The sequence below is a fragment of the Palaemon carinicauda genome, chromosome 11 (assembly GCF_036898095.1).
Source record: "Palaemon carinicauda isolate YSFRI2023 chromosome 11, ASM3689809v2, whole genome shotgun sequence".
In the NCBI taxonomy this organism is placed as follows: Eukaryota; Metazoa; Arthropoda; class Malacostraca; order Decapoda; family Palaemonidae; genus Palaemon; species Palaemon carinicauda.
Genome location: NC_090735.1, coordinates 136526287 through 136548318, shown reverse-complemented (window position 1 = coordinate 136548318; position 22032 = coordinate 136526287). Strand labels below are relative to the sequence as shown.

Here is a 22032-nt window from a genome sequence, read left to right as displayed (position 1 = left end):
CTATTAAATCACTAAGTTTATTACAGCGATCCAATTACAAACGCCTACCGCGGCGACCACCCTTTCTTCTGTTGCTGTCTGAGGGTACTGGTGTGACATCCTGAAATAAAAAATACCAGTGTAAGTTTCAACTCCAAAAACATTGATACTTAATAAAATCACATCATGTAAAACAAAATTTTTTTTAAATATATTGTAACGTGGACTTGTAATCTGATAAGGTATTGTATTACCGTATATTGCAACATATGAGAAAAAAATCAGAGGAAAAGTCATGAGATGTTTTCAAGGCACCTTGAAGAACTTTTTCATATATGAACGTTGTCCAATCTTTCTCAATGGCAATACTTCACTAGTTACTTTGAGATACAAGCTATTGAATGAATTATTTATCCAATACAATAACTGTTACTATATGCATTAACAACAACTGCCAGAATAATAATAATAAAAAAGAGCTGGTCCATGTTCTGATAAAATAGTATATAGCCAACAACCATGTTCTTACAGACGTTTTTCTCGTTATCCTGGTGAAAAAATACCTTCAAGAAAAGGGGTTGCCATTCAAGACCTTCCTTATTAAGGAACTGAAACTCCTACAAAAAATGTTACTCTTCTTCCAAATTGTCAACTTTGAAGACAGCATCATGAAATGAACAAAGGCAACTACACCAAAGTTACAATTGAGGAGAATGTGTGTGCAGAATCCAATTAATGATGTCAGTAAAATCCTGAATTCGGAAGCTGGATGGGGAATGAAAGGTTGATGGATATATGGAATTTAGGGTAAGTGCTCCGGCACAGGGGACAGTAAGCCATTCAGCATGAAGAGGTGGGGGTAAGACACACCAAAATATTAAATGAGAGATTGGACAGGAGGATGGGGAAAAAATGGGAATAAAGGCAAAAGGAGCACATTTTAAAGGTAAGAGGAATTTCTCATCTATACAAATACAGTCCTTTAAAATGGGGAAATATCTCTACAACAGAGCTTCAATGGCTGTTGAAATTAACGACACGTGTTGAACATGAGAGAGTAGCCCTGCCCACCAGCCAATATGTCTCCTTACAACTGACCTCCATTTCCTGAGAGGGGTGGTTGAAATGAGAAGTTTTATCAGCCAATCATATGTACAGTACCATCAAGTTGATAGTGGCTGGCCAGTACCTGGTACTTGGTCGATGAAGAAATCTTTCTTCCCCAAAGGGGAGATGCAGTCTGAAAATAAATACCAGGTACATGGTGGTCAAAGGATAGGTATCAATTCAACCATCCTTCCCTTCGTAATAGGACGGTGAAAACTACTAACTACAAATACAGCCCAGTAAGAACAGTGCTCAGAAATGTAGCTCACAAGCATCGACGTCAGATCAAATGTGTAACGGCAAGGAGATTCAACCTTTACTACAGACTTGCATTGATCATGCTACAGAAGACAAGAGGCTCTCTGCCACGTAAGGAGCTGGGCTGCCTTCATGAATATTAAGAGCATCCAAAACAGGGCCAAGAACATGAATGGAAGGACTTGTGGGTATAATACCTAAGAAGGTGAAGGTTGCTTGGCTCACTAAACTCTCTCGCCAACCTGACTCCAGATTCTTCAGTCTACAGAGGATAATAGTAAGATCTAACCAAGATAAGGTCTTGACACTCGTGGGTCTCTAAGTGACTTAATAACCTTTCGTTGCGCTTAAGATGATTGTAAGAAGGTCCACAATGTTTGCTTCGACTCTGGTTTTGTTTTCATTGGTCCTGGTGACTGGGGTAACAGGAACCCTAGTAACCTCTCACCAAACATAATAGAGAACCTAGCCGGCTGCCCCAAGGATCTACTCTCTTCCCAAGTAAACAAGCATTTTGACCAAAGGAAAGAACCTGCAATATAACTGGGGACTGATGCTGGACCAAGTTGATTAAGGTCATGACAGTAGTAGTACAACGTATTCCCTCATCTGATCGAGAGGGAGAGGAAGCATTTAAAGACATTGACCTTTTGAATCCTAGAACAAACACGACGCTTACACCAACATCTGACATTGCCAGGTAAAAAACAAAAAACATTACACATCTACACTTTTAGTAATGAAACAGGTTTTAACCATTAATATGACAAATTCGAAGATAATTTGTATTTTTCCTAACCATACAAACCTTAGCTATTTACAAAGGGTTTACTTTTAGCGCAGCTGAAATGACGAGCCAATAGTTTTTAACGAGGGTTAATTACCCCCGCGCTAGTTAGCGGGGGGTGGGGAAGGGTAGCTTGCTACCCCTCCCCCCTCCACACACCGGTGACTTGCTTCACTTCACTTAGAGGTAGGACTTGACTTGGGGGTCAGGGATGGCGGGCACATATGTGTAAATAGCTAAGGTTTGTATGGTTAGGAAAAATACAAATTATCTTCGAATTTGTCATTTGTTCCGTAACCGAAATACAAACCACGCTATTTACAAAGGGTGACTTACCCCTTAGGAAGGGTGGAAAGTCCCCAGCCTTACTGACTTCGGCTTGCCCGGGGGCTCGATCCCTTAGTGAGCAGCACTAGAGAGAGGGAGCCCCTGTACCTCACAGGTTCCTAGCATCGCTAGGAACGAGTGGCCTACATAAGTAGTGTGAGGAGGAGAGTGTGACTCGTCCTATGAAGTTGACCTTGAGACCTTCAGATAGGAATTCTAGGATAGGACGTTCCCCATACCACCTCGTCAGGGTATGGGAGACGCAACAGTATTAAGCTTAATACTAGGAGCACAAAGAAGCATGGGTTACCTGCAGAGGTCGAGGTCAGCTATGCGAGGACCAGGATGCTGCTTCCCCAAGAGAGGGGAGAATGAAGAAAGAAGTAAGGGTCAGACATACTCTTTCATTCACACAGACTAAGACCGGGTAACAACGCCCTCAACCTACTGCTACTTGTCCAAAAAGGAGCCTGAGGTTAGACCAGCTGTTGTGCAGCCACCACAGGGCCGATAGAGAACGTATCGAGGCTCCTGTGGGTCACGTCTTGCAGGTAGTGGGCTGTGAAGGTCGTTTGACGCTTCCAGACCCCCGCTTGAAGTACCTGCGTCACAGAGAAGTTTCTCTTGAAGGCCAGGGATGTAGCAATACCCCTGACATCGTGGGCCCGAGGGCGACGTGACGGAGGAGGGTCAGGATTCAGGGCATGGTGGATAACCCTTCGAATCCAAGCAGAGATGGTGTTCCTTGTGACCCTCCTCTTTGTCCTGCCTGTGCTCACAAACAAAGCTCGCACATGAGGACGGACTGCAGCCGTTCTCTTCAAGTAGTACCTCAGACACCTCACTGGGCATAGTAGCAGCTGGTCTGGGTCGTTTGTTACAGAACGGAGACTCGCGATCCTGAAAGAGTCGAACCGAGGATCCGGCACTCCAGGATTCTGAGTCTTGGCCACAAACTCAGGGACGAACCTGAACGTTACCTCCCCCCATCCCCTTGAATGGGCGATGTCGTACGAGAGACCATGAAGTTCACTAACTCGCTTGGCCGAGGCCAAGGCGAGTAGGAAAGCCGTCTTCCAAGACAGGTGGCGATCGGAGGCCTGGCGTAATGGCTCGAAGGGAGGTCTCTTGAGAGACCTGAGAACTCGAACCACGTTCCAAGGAGGGGGTCTCACTTCCGACTGGGGGCAGGTAAGCTCATAGCTACGTATGAGTAAAGAGAGTTCTAGCGATGAAGAAATATCCACGCCCTTCAATCTGAAGGCCAAGCTTAAGGCTGAGCGATAGCCTTTCACTGCCGAGACAGAAAGGCGCATTTCTTCTCGCAGATACACAAGGAAGTCCGCTATTGCTGGAATAGTGGCATCGAGTGGAGAGATACCCCTTCCACGACACCAACCACAAAAGACTCTCCACTTCGCTTGGTAGACTCCCTCAGAGGACCTTCGCAGGTGCCGAGACATTCTCTCCGCAACCTGTTGCGAAAAGCCTCTCTCCGCGAGGAGACGCTGGATAGTCTCCAGGCGTGAAGTCGAAGCGAGGCTACGGCCCTGTGAGGGACACCGGAGTGGGGTTGTCTGAGAAGCTCGTGTCGTGGAGGAAGCTCCCTTGGGAGTTCCGTCAGGAGTTGCAGAAGGTCCGGAAACCATTCCGCGTGATGCCATAGCGGAGCTACTAGAGTCATGGAACAGTTGACCGATAGTCTGGTCCTGTTGAGCACCCTTCTCATCAGACAGAATGGTGGGAAGGCATACACGTCGATGTTGTCCCACCGTTGCTGGAAAGCATCTTGCCAGAGTGCCTTGGGGTCCGGGACTGGTGAGCAGTACAGGGGCAGCTTGAAGTTCAAGGCTGTCGCGAACAAGTCCACCGTCGGGGAACCCCACAAAGTCAGGACTTTGTTGGCTATCTGAGGATCCAAAGACCACTCGGTACTCACTATCTGCGAAGCCCTGCTCAGACTGTCGGCGAGCACATTCCTCTTGCCAGGAATGAAGCGAGCTGATAGTGTTATCGAGTGGGTTTCGGTCCACCTCAGAGTCTCTACTGCAAGATGGGATAGCTGTTGCGAAAAAGTGCCTCCCTGCTTGTTGATATAAGCCACTACCGTGGTGTTGTCGCTCATCACCACCACGGAGTGACCCGCCAGGAACCGTTGGAACTGTTGAAGGGCCAGAAAGACGGCCTTCAATTCTAGCAGGTTGATGTGTAGGCACTTTTCTGATTCTGACCAAAGGCCTGAGGCCCTCTGGTTCAGAACGTGCGCCCCCCACCCTTCTTTTGACGCGTCCGAAAACAGAGTCAATTCCGGGGGAAGGACGAGAAGACTCACTCCCTTTCGCAGGTTCTCGTCGGCCAGCCACCACCGCAAGTCCGTCTGTTCCAGAGACCCCATTGGGATCAGAGTGTCCGGGGAATCGGATCCTTGATTCCACCGGGACTTGAGCCGCCATTGAAGGGATCTCATCCTGAGGCGGCTGTTTGGAACCAGACGGGCCAGGGAGGATAGGTGGCCCAAGAGACGCAACCACGATTGGGCGGGGAGTTCTTTTCGCCTGAGGAAAGGTTCCGCCACCCTCCTCAGCCTTGCTATCCGGTCGTCTGATGGAAAGGCTTTGTGGAGATTGGTGTCTATTAGCATGCCTAGATAAACCAGTCGCTGGGACGGCTGCAGAGAGGACTTCTCGAGGTTTACCACGATCCCCAGATCCTGGCAAAGATCTAGAAGCCTGTCTCGGTGTCGAAGAAGGGTCGACTCCGAGTCTGCTAGGATCAGCCAATCGTCTAGGTAACGAAGGAGACGAATGCCGTTCCTGTGCGCCCAAGTCGAAATCAGGGTGAACACTCTGGTGAACACCTGAGGAGCTGTGGAGAGACCGAAACACAGCACCTTGAACTGGTAGATCTTGTTGTCTAGGCAGAATCTCAGGTACTTCCTGGAAGACGGATGGATTGGGATCTGGAAGTACGCATCCTTTAGATCCAGTGTACACATGAAGTCTTGTGGTCTCACCGCAAGTCTGACTGTGTCTGCTGTCTCCATGCTGAACCGGGTTTGTTTGACAAACCTGTTCAGAGCCGAGAGATCGATGACGGGTCTCCAGTCTCCAGTAGCCTTCTTTACAAGAAAGAGTCGACTGAAGAAGCCTGGAGAGCCGTCCACGACCTCCTGGAGAGCACCCTTCTCGAACATGGTCTTGACTTCGGCCTGAAGGGCCAGCCCCTTTGCCGATCCCATGGCATAGGAGCTCAACGACACTGGATTCGCTGTCAGGGGAGGTTGAGATGACGTGAACGGGACGCGATAACCTTGGCCGATCACCGAGATCGTCCAAGCATCGGCCCCGAGATGTTGCCACCTGCGGACGCAACGCTGAAGGCATCCCCCCACAGGTGGACACGCAGGGGGACTGCCACCCCTAGGGCTTGCGGCCGCGGCCGCCACCCCTAGAAGTCTTGCCTCCCCTGGAGGACTTACCACCCCTCTTGACCTTGGCTGGAAAGGGCTGGGGCTTAGACACCACTTTCTTAGCTGCCGGTGCCTGTTTTGGAGCCTTACGAGGCTGTTGCTGCTGTTGTGGCGGGGCTGGAGGCTTATAGGGCCGAGTTGTAAGGGCCCTGTGGAGGAGGGAGTCCGTGCTGGATTTCCTCCACCTCTCAGCCGTTCGCTCCAAGTCTTGAGGCTCAAACAGGCTCTCCCCCAGGAGGGAGGCATGTCGGAGCCTACACACATCTACGGCGGGGACCTTCGGATGGAATCTCTCGGACACAGCATCGCGACGCTTCAACACCGAGTTGGCCCACAGGGTGGTAACCTGGTGCGCCAAGAACTCGATGGAGCGGGTGCCCGAGAGCAAGAAGGTCTCTAGGGCCTTCCTATTGGTCTCCTTGGACAAGTCCTCAGATCGCAATAGGATGCCCAGAGATCCTAACCAGAAGTCCAGCCACGAAGTGGCCTGCATGGCACACTTAGCGACCTTCTCGTGGTTAAGGATCTCTGCCGCCGAGAACGACACCTGCCGGGCAGAGAGTTTCTCCAAGGGAACTCCCTTCGCCAGCTCCTCCACAGAGTGATGGAGCGGAAGAGCGAGGTTGTGCTCACCCAGGATCTCGAAATACCTCCTCTGCTGAAGGCGAGGAGGAGGGATGAGTTTGTTCCCGGCAGTGGAACGACTGGAGGAGGCAAGAAGTGCGAGCTGAGCATTGGCCCTAGCTCTGGCACTCTTCAGCCCCCGAGACCAGGGCAGAGCTGCACTGGTCTTAGGGGCCTTCCGAACGTCGAACACTTCATCCAGAATTGTGTCTTTGCCTTCACGGGGGGGGGGATGACTGGATCCGTAAGACTGTTAAGTTGCCTTATCAGGCTTAGGACCTGCCAGAAGGCATGTTCGGACTCTTGCTGTTCTCCTCCCTGTGGGCTGGCAGCTAAGTCTCCTGCCCCAGGAATCTCTTCTTGGGGTGATACGTGGACATTCCCCTGGGTAGTCATGGGTTCCTGTCGAATCCTTGCAGAGGATTTAGGGATGGTCTTGGAATCCTTGGGCTCCCTCCTAGGAGGGATACAGGATCCCAACAACGAGGTTCGAGGGGCCCCTTCCTCACGAGACAATTCTCCTGCCTGAAGCGAAGTCTCCCCCCCTGGTGCCGGGGGGAAGACTACCGGTCCACTGGACTCACCTGAGGACGGAAAGGCCTCGTCCACGGGAGAAGGAGAGAGTACTCGTGCAGGAGAGGGGACCCTCGAGACCGACCTCTTGGGAACCAACTTCGCCCTGGGGGAAGTCACCACGAAGTCCACTCCTCTCTTTCTCTTCAGCGAAGGAGAGACAGCCGCTGGTTTGTTACCCTGGCCGGCGAGTGCTGGTTTCATAACCCTCACTAACGCCCGTGCCAGCGGACCAAACCAAGTCTGCTGCTCAAAGGACACAGAGTCCGAAATCCTCGCTAAGGTGAAAGGGATCGGGCGATCCTTTGGAGTGGACACGACGGTACCTGCCTGAAAAGAAGGTGGGGAAGAATGCTGTAATGACCTGTCCTCGTCCTGCAATACCAACCTGTGCTTGGATGGAGGTGATCCCGAGTGCCGTCTAGGAGCACGCGTCCCTGCTGCTACCACCGGCTGTGGAATTCGCCGCGAACTATGGTCGCGCGAGGGTGAACGGTCGCGCAAAGGCGAATGGTTGCGCGGGTGATCGCGCGGGCGTACAGGCGAGCGGTCGCGCGGGCGCGCAGGCGAGCGGTCGCGCGGGCGCGCAGGCGAGCGATCGCGCGGGCGCGCAGGCGAGTGGGCGTGAGGGTGGGCAGGTAAAGGAACACGTGTCCGAGGCGACGAACGCAAGCGATGGCGCGACGGCGAGGGATCGTGCTGCCGCGTAGGTGAAGAAGATCGCTGGCGATAATGATCACGTGATGGTAAGCGATGGCGAGCGGCATGTGAAGGTGAATGATTGCGCGCAAGAGGGCGGTCGTTCAGGGTATTGCGATGAGGAGCAGCATGCGTAAGCGGGCGATCGTTCAGGGTTGTGCGATGGCGAGCAGCATGCGTAGGTGAATGATCGCGTGAAAGGGTGCGATGGTGATCAGCATCCGCAGGAAGGCGATCGTTCAGGGTTGTGCGATGAGGAGCAGCATGCGTAAGCGGGCGATCGTGCAGGGTTGTGCGATGGCGAGCAGCATGCGCAGGTGAATGATCGCGTGAAAGGGTGCGATGGTGATCAGCATCCGCAGGAGGGCGATCGTTCAGGGTATTGCGATGAGGAGCAGCATGCGAAAGCGGGCGATCGTGCAGGGTTGTGCGATGGCGAGCAGCATGCGTAAGCGGGCGATCGTGCAGGGTTGTGCGATGGTGATCAGCATCCGCAGGAGGGCGATCGTTCAGGGTATTGCGATGAGGAGCAGCATGCGTAAGCGGGCGATCATGCAGGTTCGTGCGATGGCGGGCAGCATGTGAAGGTGATCGCTGGCGAACTGGTGATCGCTGGCGAGCTGGTGATCGCTGGCGAGCTGGTGAGCAGAAGGTCGACGCGTGTCCTGTGAGAGGATAGGTTCACGAGCAGGAACGGGAAGATCGCTGGCGCGTTGGCGAACATGTGTTTCTGACACACGATGGTGAGCAGGGAGTTCAGCAGGAACTAAAGGGTGGTCAGAGACCGCAGGGCGATGGTCCTCAAATGAGCGCTGACGCTCGGAAGAGAGCTGACGAGCAGGAGAGCGCTGGCGAGGGGGGCGAACCTCAGGAGAGAGCCGACGAGCAGGTGAGCGTCGGCGAGCAGGAGAGTCTTGGCGAGCAGGAGATCGTCGACGAGCAGGAGATCGCTGGCGAGCAGGAGAGCGCTTGTGCGCTGGCCCTGCTCGCGTAAGGGAAGAATCCCTTAGCCCCGAAGGGACCGTTGCCCGTCGGGTGACGAGTTCTCCAGAAGGCGAAGATCCGGCAGGAGATGGAGAGCGGTCCGCAGAGAGGTTCAAGGAGGGCGGAGTAGTCGGTTGAGGCTGACGAGGAGAGTCCCCCCCGGAGGACGAAGACCCAAAAAGGCGCCTCTTAGTCCCCCTGTAAGGGGAAGGGAGGCCCTTGTGGCGTAGAGGGCGGTGAGCCTTACGGCGGAGGCGGCCTCGGGGGAGATCGTCGGGACCATCGGTCCTCCGAAGGGGAGTCTCCTTCAAAACACTTCCCTCAGAAGGAAGCTGGGCAGCAGTCGAGACCGAAGGACTCACTTCCCCCTTCGAAGGATGCACGGAAGGAGGAGGAGAGCCTAGAGCACCATCACCAGCAACAGCACCTGCGTCGGAAGGCCCAGCCACGTCGGAGGCCTCTGTCACCACGACGTCGACAATAGACAGAGGGTCTACCTCCGCTACCACCGGCGACTGTTTAACAGCGGCCCCCAACGAGACAAGGTCAATAAGAGCGACCCTGGAGGGCAAGCCCTTAAGCCCCAGGGACGACCAAATCTGCAACAGATCATCACTGGATAAAGTATTATTATCAATAACCTCCCCCGGAGGAGGAGGGGGAACCGCCTCGCTATGGGAGGCGACGCCCTCTCCCCCCACCGAAGGTAGGGAAACAGAACAAGGGCCTGCGCTCCCACTCGGACGACTCTCCTTAGGAGGCGGACGAGGGGGAGCTTCGGAGGAGGTTTGGGCGGCGGAAGAAGAGTCCCGAGAACCTTCCTCCTTCAAGGCTAACCCCGGAGGAGAACGGTCTCTCTTGGACTTCTTCTTACGCCGACGGCCAAACCTCTCCCACTGGGAGGCAGACCACTCCCTACACTCACGGCACGTTATCCTGGTCGCACCGTCGGCCCCGACATTGAGGGCAGAGGGTGTGAGGATCCGTACTCACGTCCGACATGAAAGTCCCACAAGGACGGCCGGCAACTCCTGGGCATGTCCGCATATTAAATAAAAGAAAATAACTGAAGGTCAACTTCCAACCAATCACACAAGCTGTAAAGAAAAAGAAGAAAATTAAAGGCTGTCAGCGAAGGCGATGAACAGACACGTCTGATCACCGCCGAGCCAAAAGTGAAGTGAAGCAAGTCACCGGTGTGTGGAGGGGGGAGGGGTAGCAAGCTACCCTTCCCCACCCCCCGCTAACTAGCGCGGGGGTAATTAACCCTCGTTAAAAACTATTGGCTCGTCATTTCAGCTGCGCTAAAAGTAAACCCTTTGTAAATAGCGTGGTTTGTATTTCGGTTACGGAACAAACAGTAGATGAAGTAAAATATATTCACATCAGTTGACAGAGCACAACAAAATTGGCAACATACAGTATATCTGTACTGGCCACAACTTCATTTTAAAAAGTTTGATATTGTATAGTATTGAATGTAACCCCAGCATCCTTATGAGCTATGGATGGATGTGAACCTAAAGGTCTACCAGCCTAGTTATCTGCAGCGAGCCATTACCTAACCGTCCCTTGGGTTCTGATCATGTGCACATATGGGTCAGTTTCTGGGGCATTGTCCTGTCCTTTGCCCCTGCCATTCATAACCACCATTAAACCGAGGACACAGCCAGGAGCCCTACCATGACGTGACGGACCCCTGTCGTCCACCGGCCTAAAAAGGTGACGTCCTTAAGGGTCCTAATTTTGTGACTACGACTGGCCTCCCAGGAAGATCGGAGTTCTTCCTGCTCCTGAAGCATACTTCCCAGCCATATATGCAGAAGCTTCGGTGAATGTTGAACACGATGAGTGCAAATTGCTTTCAAGTCTCTCTGTCAATTCATCAGTTTGCCTTAACGACAAGGACTCATCTTTCCTACTAAATATTAACGCCCACAAACTAGATTAGGTAAAATGTGAATAACTGAACAATTCTGCTCCTAAGTAGTGCGGAACTATTTGCAGTTTACCCTTAAACCTGATGCATTCTTACTTCATTCCTTTATATATTAATATGAAGTTTCCATATCAACCATTCAAACATAAAGGGGGTTAGAAAAAGAATAAATAGCCTTCGACAGAAAACAATATGCTCATACTTGTTGCAGCCCAATACAATAGCAAGGAGCCCATAATAGGCAGATATGTGAAATCTTCGCACGCACTCACCACCTGTCATTTACCTACCCCATTAATTACTTCAACAGCTCTGCTGAAGTCATTTCCCTATCATAAGGGACAAAAGGTTTGTATAAGTGTTGAAACAAAACCACAGATAATACTAGTGTAAGAACTATGAGGCACTTCAGATATATAAGGCGAGACCTAGTGTATATTACTGAAATTAACCAAACACAACCCACATAGTTGCTAAGAAATTCATAAGTAATCATTAAAATTTATCAATGCACTTCAGTCAAGACAGCTATAGTCTTTGTGGTTTTTATTGAGACTGTAATCAGGCTGTGAGAGCGAGAGAGAGAAACACCATCCTCTTACCTCAATACGGCCAATTTTCATGCCAGCACGAGCAAGAGCACGCAGAGCAGACTGTCCACCTGGTCCTGGTGTCTTCGTCTTGTTGCCACCAGTGGCACGAATCTTTACATGAAGGGCATTGATGCCAAGTGTCTTGCATTTTTCAGCAACATCCTAAAATAAAAATTGATCATATAAATCCCAGGAATAAATTCCAAACTCTGTTGATGGTTAAACCTTGACCAGAGTATTTATCAAAACGTTATGGATGAAAAACTCTTACACTTATTAAAACTGTTTCAAAACCTACGTCATGAATAGACACAATAATGTCATTTCTGCAGGAGGCCTTGAAGTTCTATAACCTTCTTGGTTACACCAAACACTATAAAGTGCTGATAGCTGTTTTGAAGGTGTTGGTTACACATGAAAGAAATTACTTTGCCTGACTACAGAAAATATCTTCAGCAGAATTACTAGGTAATTTTCTATACATTTACATTATTGCACCTAAATAGCCACACACACTATTCAGTACATACCTGGGCAGCCAACATAGCAGCATAAGGGGAGGACTCATCTCTGTCAGCTTTCACTTTCTGACCACCAGTAACGCGGATAATGGTTTCACGACCAGAGAGATCAGTTACGTGCACAAAAGTATCGTTGTAGCTGGCATAAATGTGGCACACAGCAAACACATTCTCTCCCTCTCTCACTTGAGGACCCAATTGAACTTGGACCTCTTCTTTTGGGGTCTTTCCTTTACGAGGAGCCATGATTTACCTGTGAAGCAAATAATTTTAGATATAATTAAAAGTTAACACTAGTTATAACAATAATTGACTAATATAACAACATAGCATATACACTATTATAAACACCTGCTAAGAAAAAGTATTTAGGTTCTAGGATTATAATTTACTAATAAGCTACATTTCCAACCTTTAAGAATGTAAAACACACTCAAGATTAGGTTAGCATTCTTTACGTGCAGCACATCAACTATTATTCTCTTTGGTTACCACAAATACATTATTTCCCGTGTCATAAGATGCACCTTTTTGCCTGAAAAATTACCCCAAAAATCACCCTGCGTCCCAACACTAGGAAAAATTTGTATAGGAAAGTTTGACAACCCTCACACACCCAACTAATCACTTACATATACTCACTCAATAGACAAAATATAAACCACCAGTTATCATTCATATGTAATAGAAAAAATATTTTCATATGCTTCGTTTATTATAGTGCAATAGCAAGTTATTTGTTTTGGTAATCAGCTGATGACTCACTAACTCCCTTCTACAAGCAAGCAACTAGTGTAGTGGTGTCCTAGCAGACGACGCTTACAGTACATATTAGTTGTTTATGCAGTATTTATCTATTTTCTCATATTTTGTTATTTTGTAATAAAGCAATATTTTGATAATGATTTTGTTGCCTGCGTTCCAAAATAATACAAACAAAACGGTTGCTGAATACGACCTTGGAAACAAAAAAAATTTCACTGTTAGTTGAGTGCAGTGTTACCAAGTTAGCAGAAAACTAGAACTAGTCACATACAGTAGTAAAATAAGTCCAACTAGAGGAATTTCTAGACTTCTTTGAATACTAATTAGGTTTGTGAGAAAATGTTTAGGCTACATGATAAATTTGGAAAATATTACTGGAATTTTACTTCTTTACCAAAATTTGATTAACATTTGGCAACACTGCTTTTATGTAAACAACACTTGGAACACCAAACAAGTAGTAGTTGTGGCAACTACGACTGATTTCAGTAGTTTCTTCTATTATGATGTAAATAAACTGGGATAACTAATATACCTAAAATACAAAAATTTACTGTGCTAGACAAAATCTCACTAGTTTCGGGCCAGGAATTGCTACTAGGAATTGTAAAATGTATTTTTTTCCTCAAAAAAATGCTTTGCTAATTCAAGGGTGCGTACGGTATATTTCCCCTAGAACACTTTTTTTGCAAAATTTGCCTTACTCTTGCCTATTTAAAAAGTTATATAGGAATTGATAAGCAATCCAAAGACCCTATAAGTACACTTGAAACCTTTTCTACATACAGCATAATGTGTCAACAATCTGCCAAATAAATATACTATTGTCACTTTTAGAATGACCCTATAAGTACACTTGAAACCTTTTCTACATACAGCAAAATGTGTCAACAATCTGCCAGATAAATATACTATTGTCACTTTTGGAATTAATCACGAGTACACAGTATCTCAGACTATGGACTACTACGGGGTTCACTTCAATATTGAGTTTCTGGCTTTAAGCAATTGCAGGTTACTGTCCTGATTTCCGAGGCTCTTGGCTGTTCAAATAGTTGATTATAATTAGCAATGAAATTTTAAGCAAGACAAAGGGCTTTACTTGAAATTCTTTTAAAAATGCACATTTGTTCTATTTCAAATGTGATCTCCATTCATATAGAGTAAGTATTTTTTCAATATATCCCAGATGCTCCAAGGGAGATAGTTTCCACATTTAAATTAACTGTTGACTGACAGGACCAACATCTCTTCACCACTAACCAAGAGTACCATAATATTTTAGTCATTTGTGCTTTCAAAACTTTATAAACCTGCGTACTCTTAAATGGGAGTAAGTCAGCTTTGCCGATATGGCTGGTAGAAAAACAGAAAATATCCTGTGTGGGAGGAAGGAGGGGATTAGGCCGTTCTCCCCGCATGGCCCAAATCCCCATTCTGAAGGTCCCAGCCTAAGGTTTGAGGAGAACAAGCCCAGGTTTGTAGTTGGAAATTTTTCAAGTAATTTGCATTCTTCATGACAAAAACTTGGGAACCCCTGGAAACCGCCACAGTCATCCTGGTGTTTGGGGTCTAAAATACTAATGACCCAATGAAACTAGCCAAAACGACGGATAAAGAGGCTCAAGAAAAAATGTAAAGTGCCTACATAACTCTTGTCTAGTCTGGGTTGGAGCACAGAATAGTTGCTTGTTCAGATCAGTGGAAATCGCAAAGAACAAGAAACTTTTCCCTACAGCTACAAGAAGGAAATTAATATTTTCTAGCTACAGATGTACTAGGAAAACCTTTCTTGGGAGTCCTGTTTTAGAATTCCACTGTGGGAAGCAGTCTCCTCTGAAAGGCTTGTGATGGTCAGTGCTAACGTCCCTGACTGGTAACTGCCAGATTGGGGCTTGAGTCGAGTCCCGCTCAACCCCATTGGTTCCTTGGGTCGCTCCACTCACATTCCTTGGGAGCTAAGGATGGAAGGTTTGGTGGGGGGAACCTACAGGTCCCAACTTGGGTGGAAAAGGGGCCTGGCCACATATGTATATGGTGTCTCTAGGACATTGTCCTGCTTGACAGGGCAATGTCACTGCTGTTATTCATGAACAGCCTTTAACCTTCCAAAATGGCTCGCTCTGATGAGGTCCAAGTCAGAATCCGAGGCAGGAAAGTCCTTGAGACCAAAAAGAACAAGAACACAGTTTGAGTGCCTCCACTCACACTGAAGGGCAGACTAGAGAAGAAAAGGAGGGCCCTGCTCATGACAGATCCCCTTAGGTTACCTCACCTAGAACATCATGTGTTGGCACTTGGGGACTTAGTGCCAACCCTACACTTCCCACCTGAGCTGGTAGGGGAGACACACAAGGATCCCAATGCTAGTGATGAAAGAATGGAGATGATAGTACCTGCTGGTCTTGGAATACGAGATCTCTTTTCAACTTCTTCCTCCTTTGTATCTACCCCATCAATACTCCCACCCCAAACACTCTTGGCCTATGCAAGGAGAGCAGGTCGAACGTTGGGGGGATCAACCTCGTAACTTCTGGAAGTGCTGCAACGTCGATTGTTACACCCAGGATATTTCTGCATCTCGCGGGATTGCTCCATGAAAAGTTAAGTGCAAACATAAAACCCACAAGGCAAAGGCCACCTCGGGTTGCGGGAAGTGGCTGACTGGTTGAAGCCATAGGTGGGAGAATGGACTAAGGCCCTTCTTATACTCCTTACTTTCTCACACACAGATGCTTTGCTTTCCTTCCTAACAGGTCAACAGAGGAACAAATAGATAGGTTCTGGGGGGAAAGCATTTATAAAATGCACAAAAATAAAATGAAAGGTATGGAATAGTGAAGAAAGACAAAGTTATATAGAAAAATAAGAAAATTCATTAGGACACTCATTCCCCATAGAAATAAGAGCACATGGATATGGTAGCACCAATAACAAGAAAAATAACGCCAATGAATATTCCCAACTTAACAGAGGTTAAAGTTAAGAAAATTTTAAGAAAAATAAAAAATAAAAAGGCAGCAGGTCCAGATGAACTGAAACCAGAATTATATAAAACTATAGCTAATGACAGCAAATGCTTGGAAATCATTACAAAGTGCCTTCAAAATGAAACAGAGGAGAAGAACAAACCCGAAGTGGAAAAAGTCTAAAACAAAAATAATAAAAAAGGTAAAGAAACCCACAGTAAAAGATATAAGACCAATTGCCCTTACAAATGCCTCATACAAAATATTTATGGCCCTCATGAAAGATGAAATAGAACACCACCTTGAGAGAAATATGGAGATGAAAGAAACGCAAGCCAGGTTCACAAAAGGAGGAAGAGTAGAAGATAACATTTATTTTACAATACTGTGTAGAAGAAAGCTACAAAAGGAAGGAAAGTTCAATAGTAATTTCAATAGATTTCAAGAAAGCATAGACTCAATAAAGAGGGAAAAAATAATAGAAATTATGAAAGAATATAGAATACACCAAAATGTAATAGATACATTGGAAGAAATCTACGAAGGAGACATAACCAAATTAAACATAGGATATGAATTAGATAAAGAATTTGAAGTAACGAGTGGGATAAAACAAGTATGTACAGGGTCAACTACTCTATTTAAACTAATTATATATAAAATAATAAATGAATTAGAAAAAAGGGAAAAGGCTTTGAAAACGAAATAATAAACATTATGGCATTGTTCTTTGCAGATAACGGTCTAATTGTAGCAAAAAATTTAGTAGATGCAGAAGCAAACATAAAAATAGTAGATGCAGAAGCAAACATAAAAATACTAGTAGAAATATGTAGAGAATGTGGGCTAGAAATAAACAAAAATAAGCCATATAATCAAATATAATATGAAAGAAAAACCAGGAGAAATAGAGGGTATTAAAGTAACAGATAGCAAAAAAATACTTAGGAATAGATAGAAGGGAAAAGAAATATGTTTAAAAAACAAAAGAAGAAAATGATGGAAAAGGCAGAAAAGTTAGCTAACCTAACCTACTCAATTATTGCGAGAAGCTGCCACAAAATACTGATAGGAAAAACATATTGGAAAAATGTAGCCTTACTGGGAATACTGTATGGCAAGGCAGGAATGAACATAACAGAAAGTGAAATAAAACGATTACAGCAGATTGAAAACGGAGTAGGAAGAAAAATTTTGGGAGCACCACCATATGCAGCAGTAGCAATACTACAGGGAGATAGGAATGTCCGAAATGAAAACTAGGATAGTAGGAGGAAGGCTAAGGTTTATGAAAGGGATAGAAGAGGGGAGAAATGAATTGCTGAAGACAATTCTGGAAGAAATGAAAGAAAATGAAAATAACAGGTGGATAAGAGAGACTAGGAAATGGATTAAAGATATGGAAATGAACGATAGAATCTTTAGGAGAATGGGAAGAGAAGAGCTTAAGGCCAAAATTAGAGAAGTAGATGGTAAAAAGTGGAGGGATGAGATAAAAGAGAAAGATAGTTTAGAAATATACGAACAAGAAAAAGGGCAAATAGGAGAAGAAATGTTTTATGACAACAAACCTAATTCTATTATTATGTATAAAGCTAGGGCCAACTGTTTGAAATTAAATGATAGGAAAAGACATGAAGCGGGAGGTAGGGTAGAATGCAAACTATGTGGGGCAGTTCATGAAGACCTCAGCAACGAAAGAAAAAAAAATAGTGGAATTGCAACAACCGTATGAAGAAAAGATGATGATAATAGGAAACGCGCTGTTCAAGAAAGAAGGAATAGAGAAAAGAAAAGAATATATCTATCAAATGTGGAAAAAAAAGAATTAGAATAAAGAAGAAAATCAAGGTGCCGCCGATGGAAAGGCGAATCCCTCCGCCCAACAACGGAACGGAACGGTCAGCTCTAACCTTGCTCTCTATGAGAAATACAAGGATTGGTATTCATATCAAAGCAAACTAGTAAATGACACATTATTATGCTAGAATTATTATTACCACCTCTTGCTAAGGTACAACCGGATGGAAAATCAGGATGCTAAAAGCCCAGGGACTGGCTCCAACAGGGAAAATGAGGAAAGGAAACAAGGAATAATAAAATACTTCAAGAAGAGTAACATTAAAATAAATATCTCATACATAAACTACACGTGGAAGAGAAATAAGATAGAATAGTGTGCCCGAGACTAGAGAACAAAGGTTTAATTTTGGAGTGTCCTCCTAGAAGAGCTGGTTACCATAGTTTAAGTCTTTTCTACCCTTATCAACTGGAAAGTGGCCACTGAACAATTACAGTGCAGTAACCCCTTGGGTGAAGAATCGTTCAATATCTCAATGTTGTCAGGTGTATGAGGTGTGTGTGTGTATGTGTGTAGGCAAAGGGAAAATAACCGTAACCAGAGAAGAATCCAACGTAGTACCGTCTGGCCAGTCAAAAGACCACATGACACTCTAGCAGTAGTATCACAACAGGTGGCTGGTGCCAACAGAGAAAAATGGCACAGTGAGGAAGGGAAACTTGGATATAAACTACAAAAGTAATGAACGTAGATTAAGCACTCTTTTGCATTTAGTAAACTTATTTGGCCTTTCAGTTTTTCTATGTCTAAGCAGACATGTTTGCTGATCTACATAATTCCCTTCAATGCTTGGTCTCATACTGATAGGTGACAAAAAAGGATTCTTCAGGATCCTGAAATTGAGCAAATTTTGAGTTTTAGAAGACTTCCTTCCTGCTCACCTTAAATGCAGTCAACGCACCTTCCAAAGGTTAGTCACAGAATGAGAGTTTAAGCTTAGGTAACAAACCATCTCAAGGATAATTAATCTATTCTTGGATGAATTAATGGACAAGTTTGAGACAGAAACAGGCTTGTTTTTTGCTGAATTTGTTTCACTAAATTTTTAACAAGAGAAATGTTTTATTTATTATGCTTACTCACTTGAAAATTGTATACACACATTTATATATATACATACACATAATTCAAGTTTGATAAGAAAATGCACCCTTCATAGAAAGTATAAAAGTTAATTTTTAGTTGCACAAGACATTGATTTAAATACAGAATTACCAGTAGTATCCTAAAAATTAGCCACTCAATGAACAGGTACGAGTTGTTTTCTTGCTAGCTACCACAACTGGCTTTGGGTAATGCTTTGACCACAAGGGCAGGCAAGCTGGAAAGGGCACTGTTGTGTAGAACCTAGAGTCAAAAGTATTTTACTTCATGTGAATAAGACTGCAACAATTGGTGGAGCCTTTGTATATCAGCGGCCAGTTCCTCACACGTACACTGCTACATTCTAAGTTAAGACATAATAACTTGTCCAACAAATACTATATCACAAGACTAACGTACATACGGTAACATGTACCACATGGCAGAAGACAGCCACAAAAGAGATGATGTTTAATTTTGAGCAAAGCAAGTAATGGTCAGGTAAAGTTCAGTACTGCATATGGAATTCTGGCAGACAAACACATGATGCTGTACTTTAAATCTCTAGCCAATACATGAACCATAAATTTCCTATTCCTCATCTTGTTCTATTAATTTCTGACCCCGAATTTGAGACAACCTACCACTAACTGAGTACTCCTAAACCCCTAAAATATATTCATAGGTGGAAACCAGCAAATTACTTAGAAGAATTATTTAAGTTTAAACAAAAGGCAGATAAGAGGAATGGGGGTGTATGTATGATAGCAGCCACCTATGTATCATCAAGGCTAACTTAGAATACGGCAGTGTAAGGGGGGGGGGGGGGGGTTGCAGGGGGCGTAAGCCCCACGTTAGGTAAATATGCAAGGACACGACTTGTAGGTTAAGGGGGGAAAGTTCATGTTAGTTGATGTCCATTTTAAATCCACGAGGTAGGAACTGATCGCTGATATACAAAGGCTCCAAAGAATGAACAAGACAGAAATAAAATTTGAAACCAGAAAGTGGGATACTAAAACTGGAAAGAAATAGAAAATAAAGTGAGCTTAGAAATATTTAAATGAGGAAGAAAGAAATTAAAAAAAAATGTAAGGGGGGATGTAAACTACTATAAACATGAGTGAAGACTACACATTTTTTGTTAATTTGCCAAGAATTTAGAAAAGGGATAAAATAAAGGAGCTTCAACAACCATGTGAGGAGATCTAAAGAAAATAGGATAATTTTTATTTACAGAAAGAAATATAGAAAATAAAAAGGAATTATTAAACTTGATGTGGAGGAAAAGACAACGATATAAGATAATCCTCAACACAGCCATTACAAAGGCTATGCCTCACTCCCGACCCTGAACTTGCATAATGCACACAAGGTACCTTATTGGAATAATATGATTCATGTAAGCTGTGGCATGTCTCAAATAATTAGAATTTCCCTTAAATGATTTTTGTTCAGCTGTAGATCACAATAAACATTATTCAATACTCCTCTCTTCTGACAAGCAGTATGTGGATGTGATGCAAATGACAAACCATGTGGGTCATAATTTCTGAAATCAAACAATCAACAATAGCTTAATTGGAAGCCTTTGTATAGCAGCGGCCAGTTCCTCCCACTTGGATTAAAAATTGATATCAACAAACCGCAATTTTTCCCCCTAACCTATCCTGCAAGCCATGTCCTTACCCAAAGGAGGGGGGGGGGGGGGACGCCCATGCGACCCCCCCCCCCCTGCCATTTTCTAAGTTAGCCGTTTCCATACATACAGGTGGCCGCTATCATACATACACCCCATTTATTAGGTGGAGTTCCAATTAAATCAATTACCAGAAAAAGTGAAACTACATAAATTCAAAATAGATTGAGTTCCATTTAGTGCTATGATGGTAGTCATACTAGAAGAGAGGCGGAAGAGAAAAAAAAAGTTGAACATCCTGGAAATTGTGCATATATTTTTGGAGGTTCTTAATTAGTTTAAAAGAGCAAGGTGATTATTACATCATACAAAAACCAGCAAGCAAACAACGTAAGCAGAGTAACAATAAAAAAAAAAAAAGGCAAATACTAATAATTTGAAATTGTATCCACTTTCTAATAATATTGCCTAGGATTGATTCACATTAAACAGTTCAAGTTAACTTATGATTACGAGTTAATGTTTCCTGAACAATTATTGTTGGTTTTGTTCCACGATATAACATTGCAGGGTATTCAAAATCTCACCCTAGACAAAAATTACACCCATAAAGTGCGTAATAATTAGCCTAGCGGTAAACGTGACATCCACACCTTACTTGGAACCTAGCTCTGGCTGTAAGCAAGCTACATATATTTTACACATTAAGCTACAATGTACACAAAACAGCTTAGGGTCGTATCTTGCAATACCAACACACGTTGTTTCCACACCGGGTTCTAAGTCCAACATGGTGTAATTTCTAATTTTTGAACCCCGTTAATGTGTAATTTCTAACACCTGCCCACGTAACAGTTACTTTGCAAGAACCGTATATTTCTCTTTAATTAAAATATTGCATACGAGTTATATCGTGGGTGATTCGTGACAACATATGATACCGACACATACGACAGAAGCAAAGTTATCAATAATTTCAAAATAATCCTATAAATGGAGGCCCTAGCGAAAATCAATCACGCTGAAGCAAATTCTTGGACATCTAACTTTAATGCTAACCAGGTGAGATGAACTTACGGAACAGGATTACTAAGAATAACTACGATAACTTAGGAAATAGAATTCACTACACACCTCTCGGGCACAGAGGACTGTGGGAAGGAAATAGTGCTGGAATTGTTTAGGTACACCAGAACTTTTCATGAAAGTTTTTGTTCTTCAAAAAATATTGATAAGGCTTTATAGTCCAGCATATATTTTGTATAAAAATAACTCTATTTTAATATTAGGTAATATTTGTTCTTATATTTTCTATTAATTATCATTAGTTGATAAATGTAAATGTTCATAAGTACTGTTTTGTAATAACTCTTCTAAAACAGACTCTTTGTCTCGTAAACTCACGTACCACAAGAGATTGTAATATATTTTAGTATTGAAGAACAATTTGCAAAAATAAATATTACAAGTGTTTTAGATTAAATGTGTTATGGTTGTGACTATCTAAGCGAAATTAATAGAACGAAAACCATAAATACATTTCTCAAATGTCACCATAATTTGTTCTTCTCGTTAAGCAGTCTTTTTTATTTCGATTAAATGAAATCTAATGAATTTAAATTTTCTAATCATTCTAATATGCAAGAATTCATAAATCATAAAATTTTACTTTGTTTACCTTGTTGGTAGGCAAATGCAAACAATAATCTCCATAATCATGCTATATCTTTATTATGAACTCCATTTGAGAATAAAAATTATTTAAACATGCAGAATAATCTACTTATTAACCCTATATATTAATTATTAGAAAAAAGTCTCAAATGTTTGCCTACCAATACGGACTAATGACGTC

General features: G+C 44.3%; 1 protein-coding gene across 2 annotated transcripts; it reads right to left on the bottom strand.

Annotated features, from left to right (window-relative positions):
- Nucleotides 1-3: 3 nt before the first annotated feature.
- On the bottom strand, nucleotides 4-21429 carry LOC137650227 (small ribosomal subunit protein uS11). Of its 2 annotated transcripts, none has more exons than XM_068383478.1 (4): nucleotides 21312-21429; nucleotides 11870-12113; nucleotides 11349-11501; nucleotides 4-100 (listed from the first exon to the last, which is right to left on the bottom strand). In XM_068383478.1, the coding sequence occupies exons 2-4, from the start codon at nucleotides 12104-12106 to the stop codon at nucleotides 35-37; spliced, it is 456 nt and encodes a 151-aa protein (XP_068239579.1). In that variant the 5' UTR covers nucleotides 12107-12113; nucleotides 21312-21429; the 3' UTR covers nucleotides 4-34. The 2 variants fall into 2 exon arrangements, with proteins under 2 accessions (XP_068239579.1, XP_068239580.1); XM_068383479.1 differs by having other exon boundaries at nucleotides 21255-21345.
- Between the last annotated feature and the right edge of the window lie 603 nt (nucleotides 21430-22032).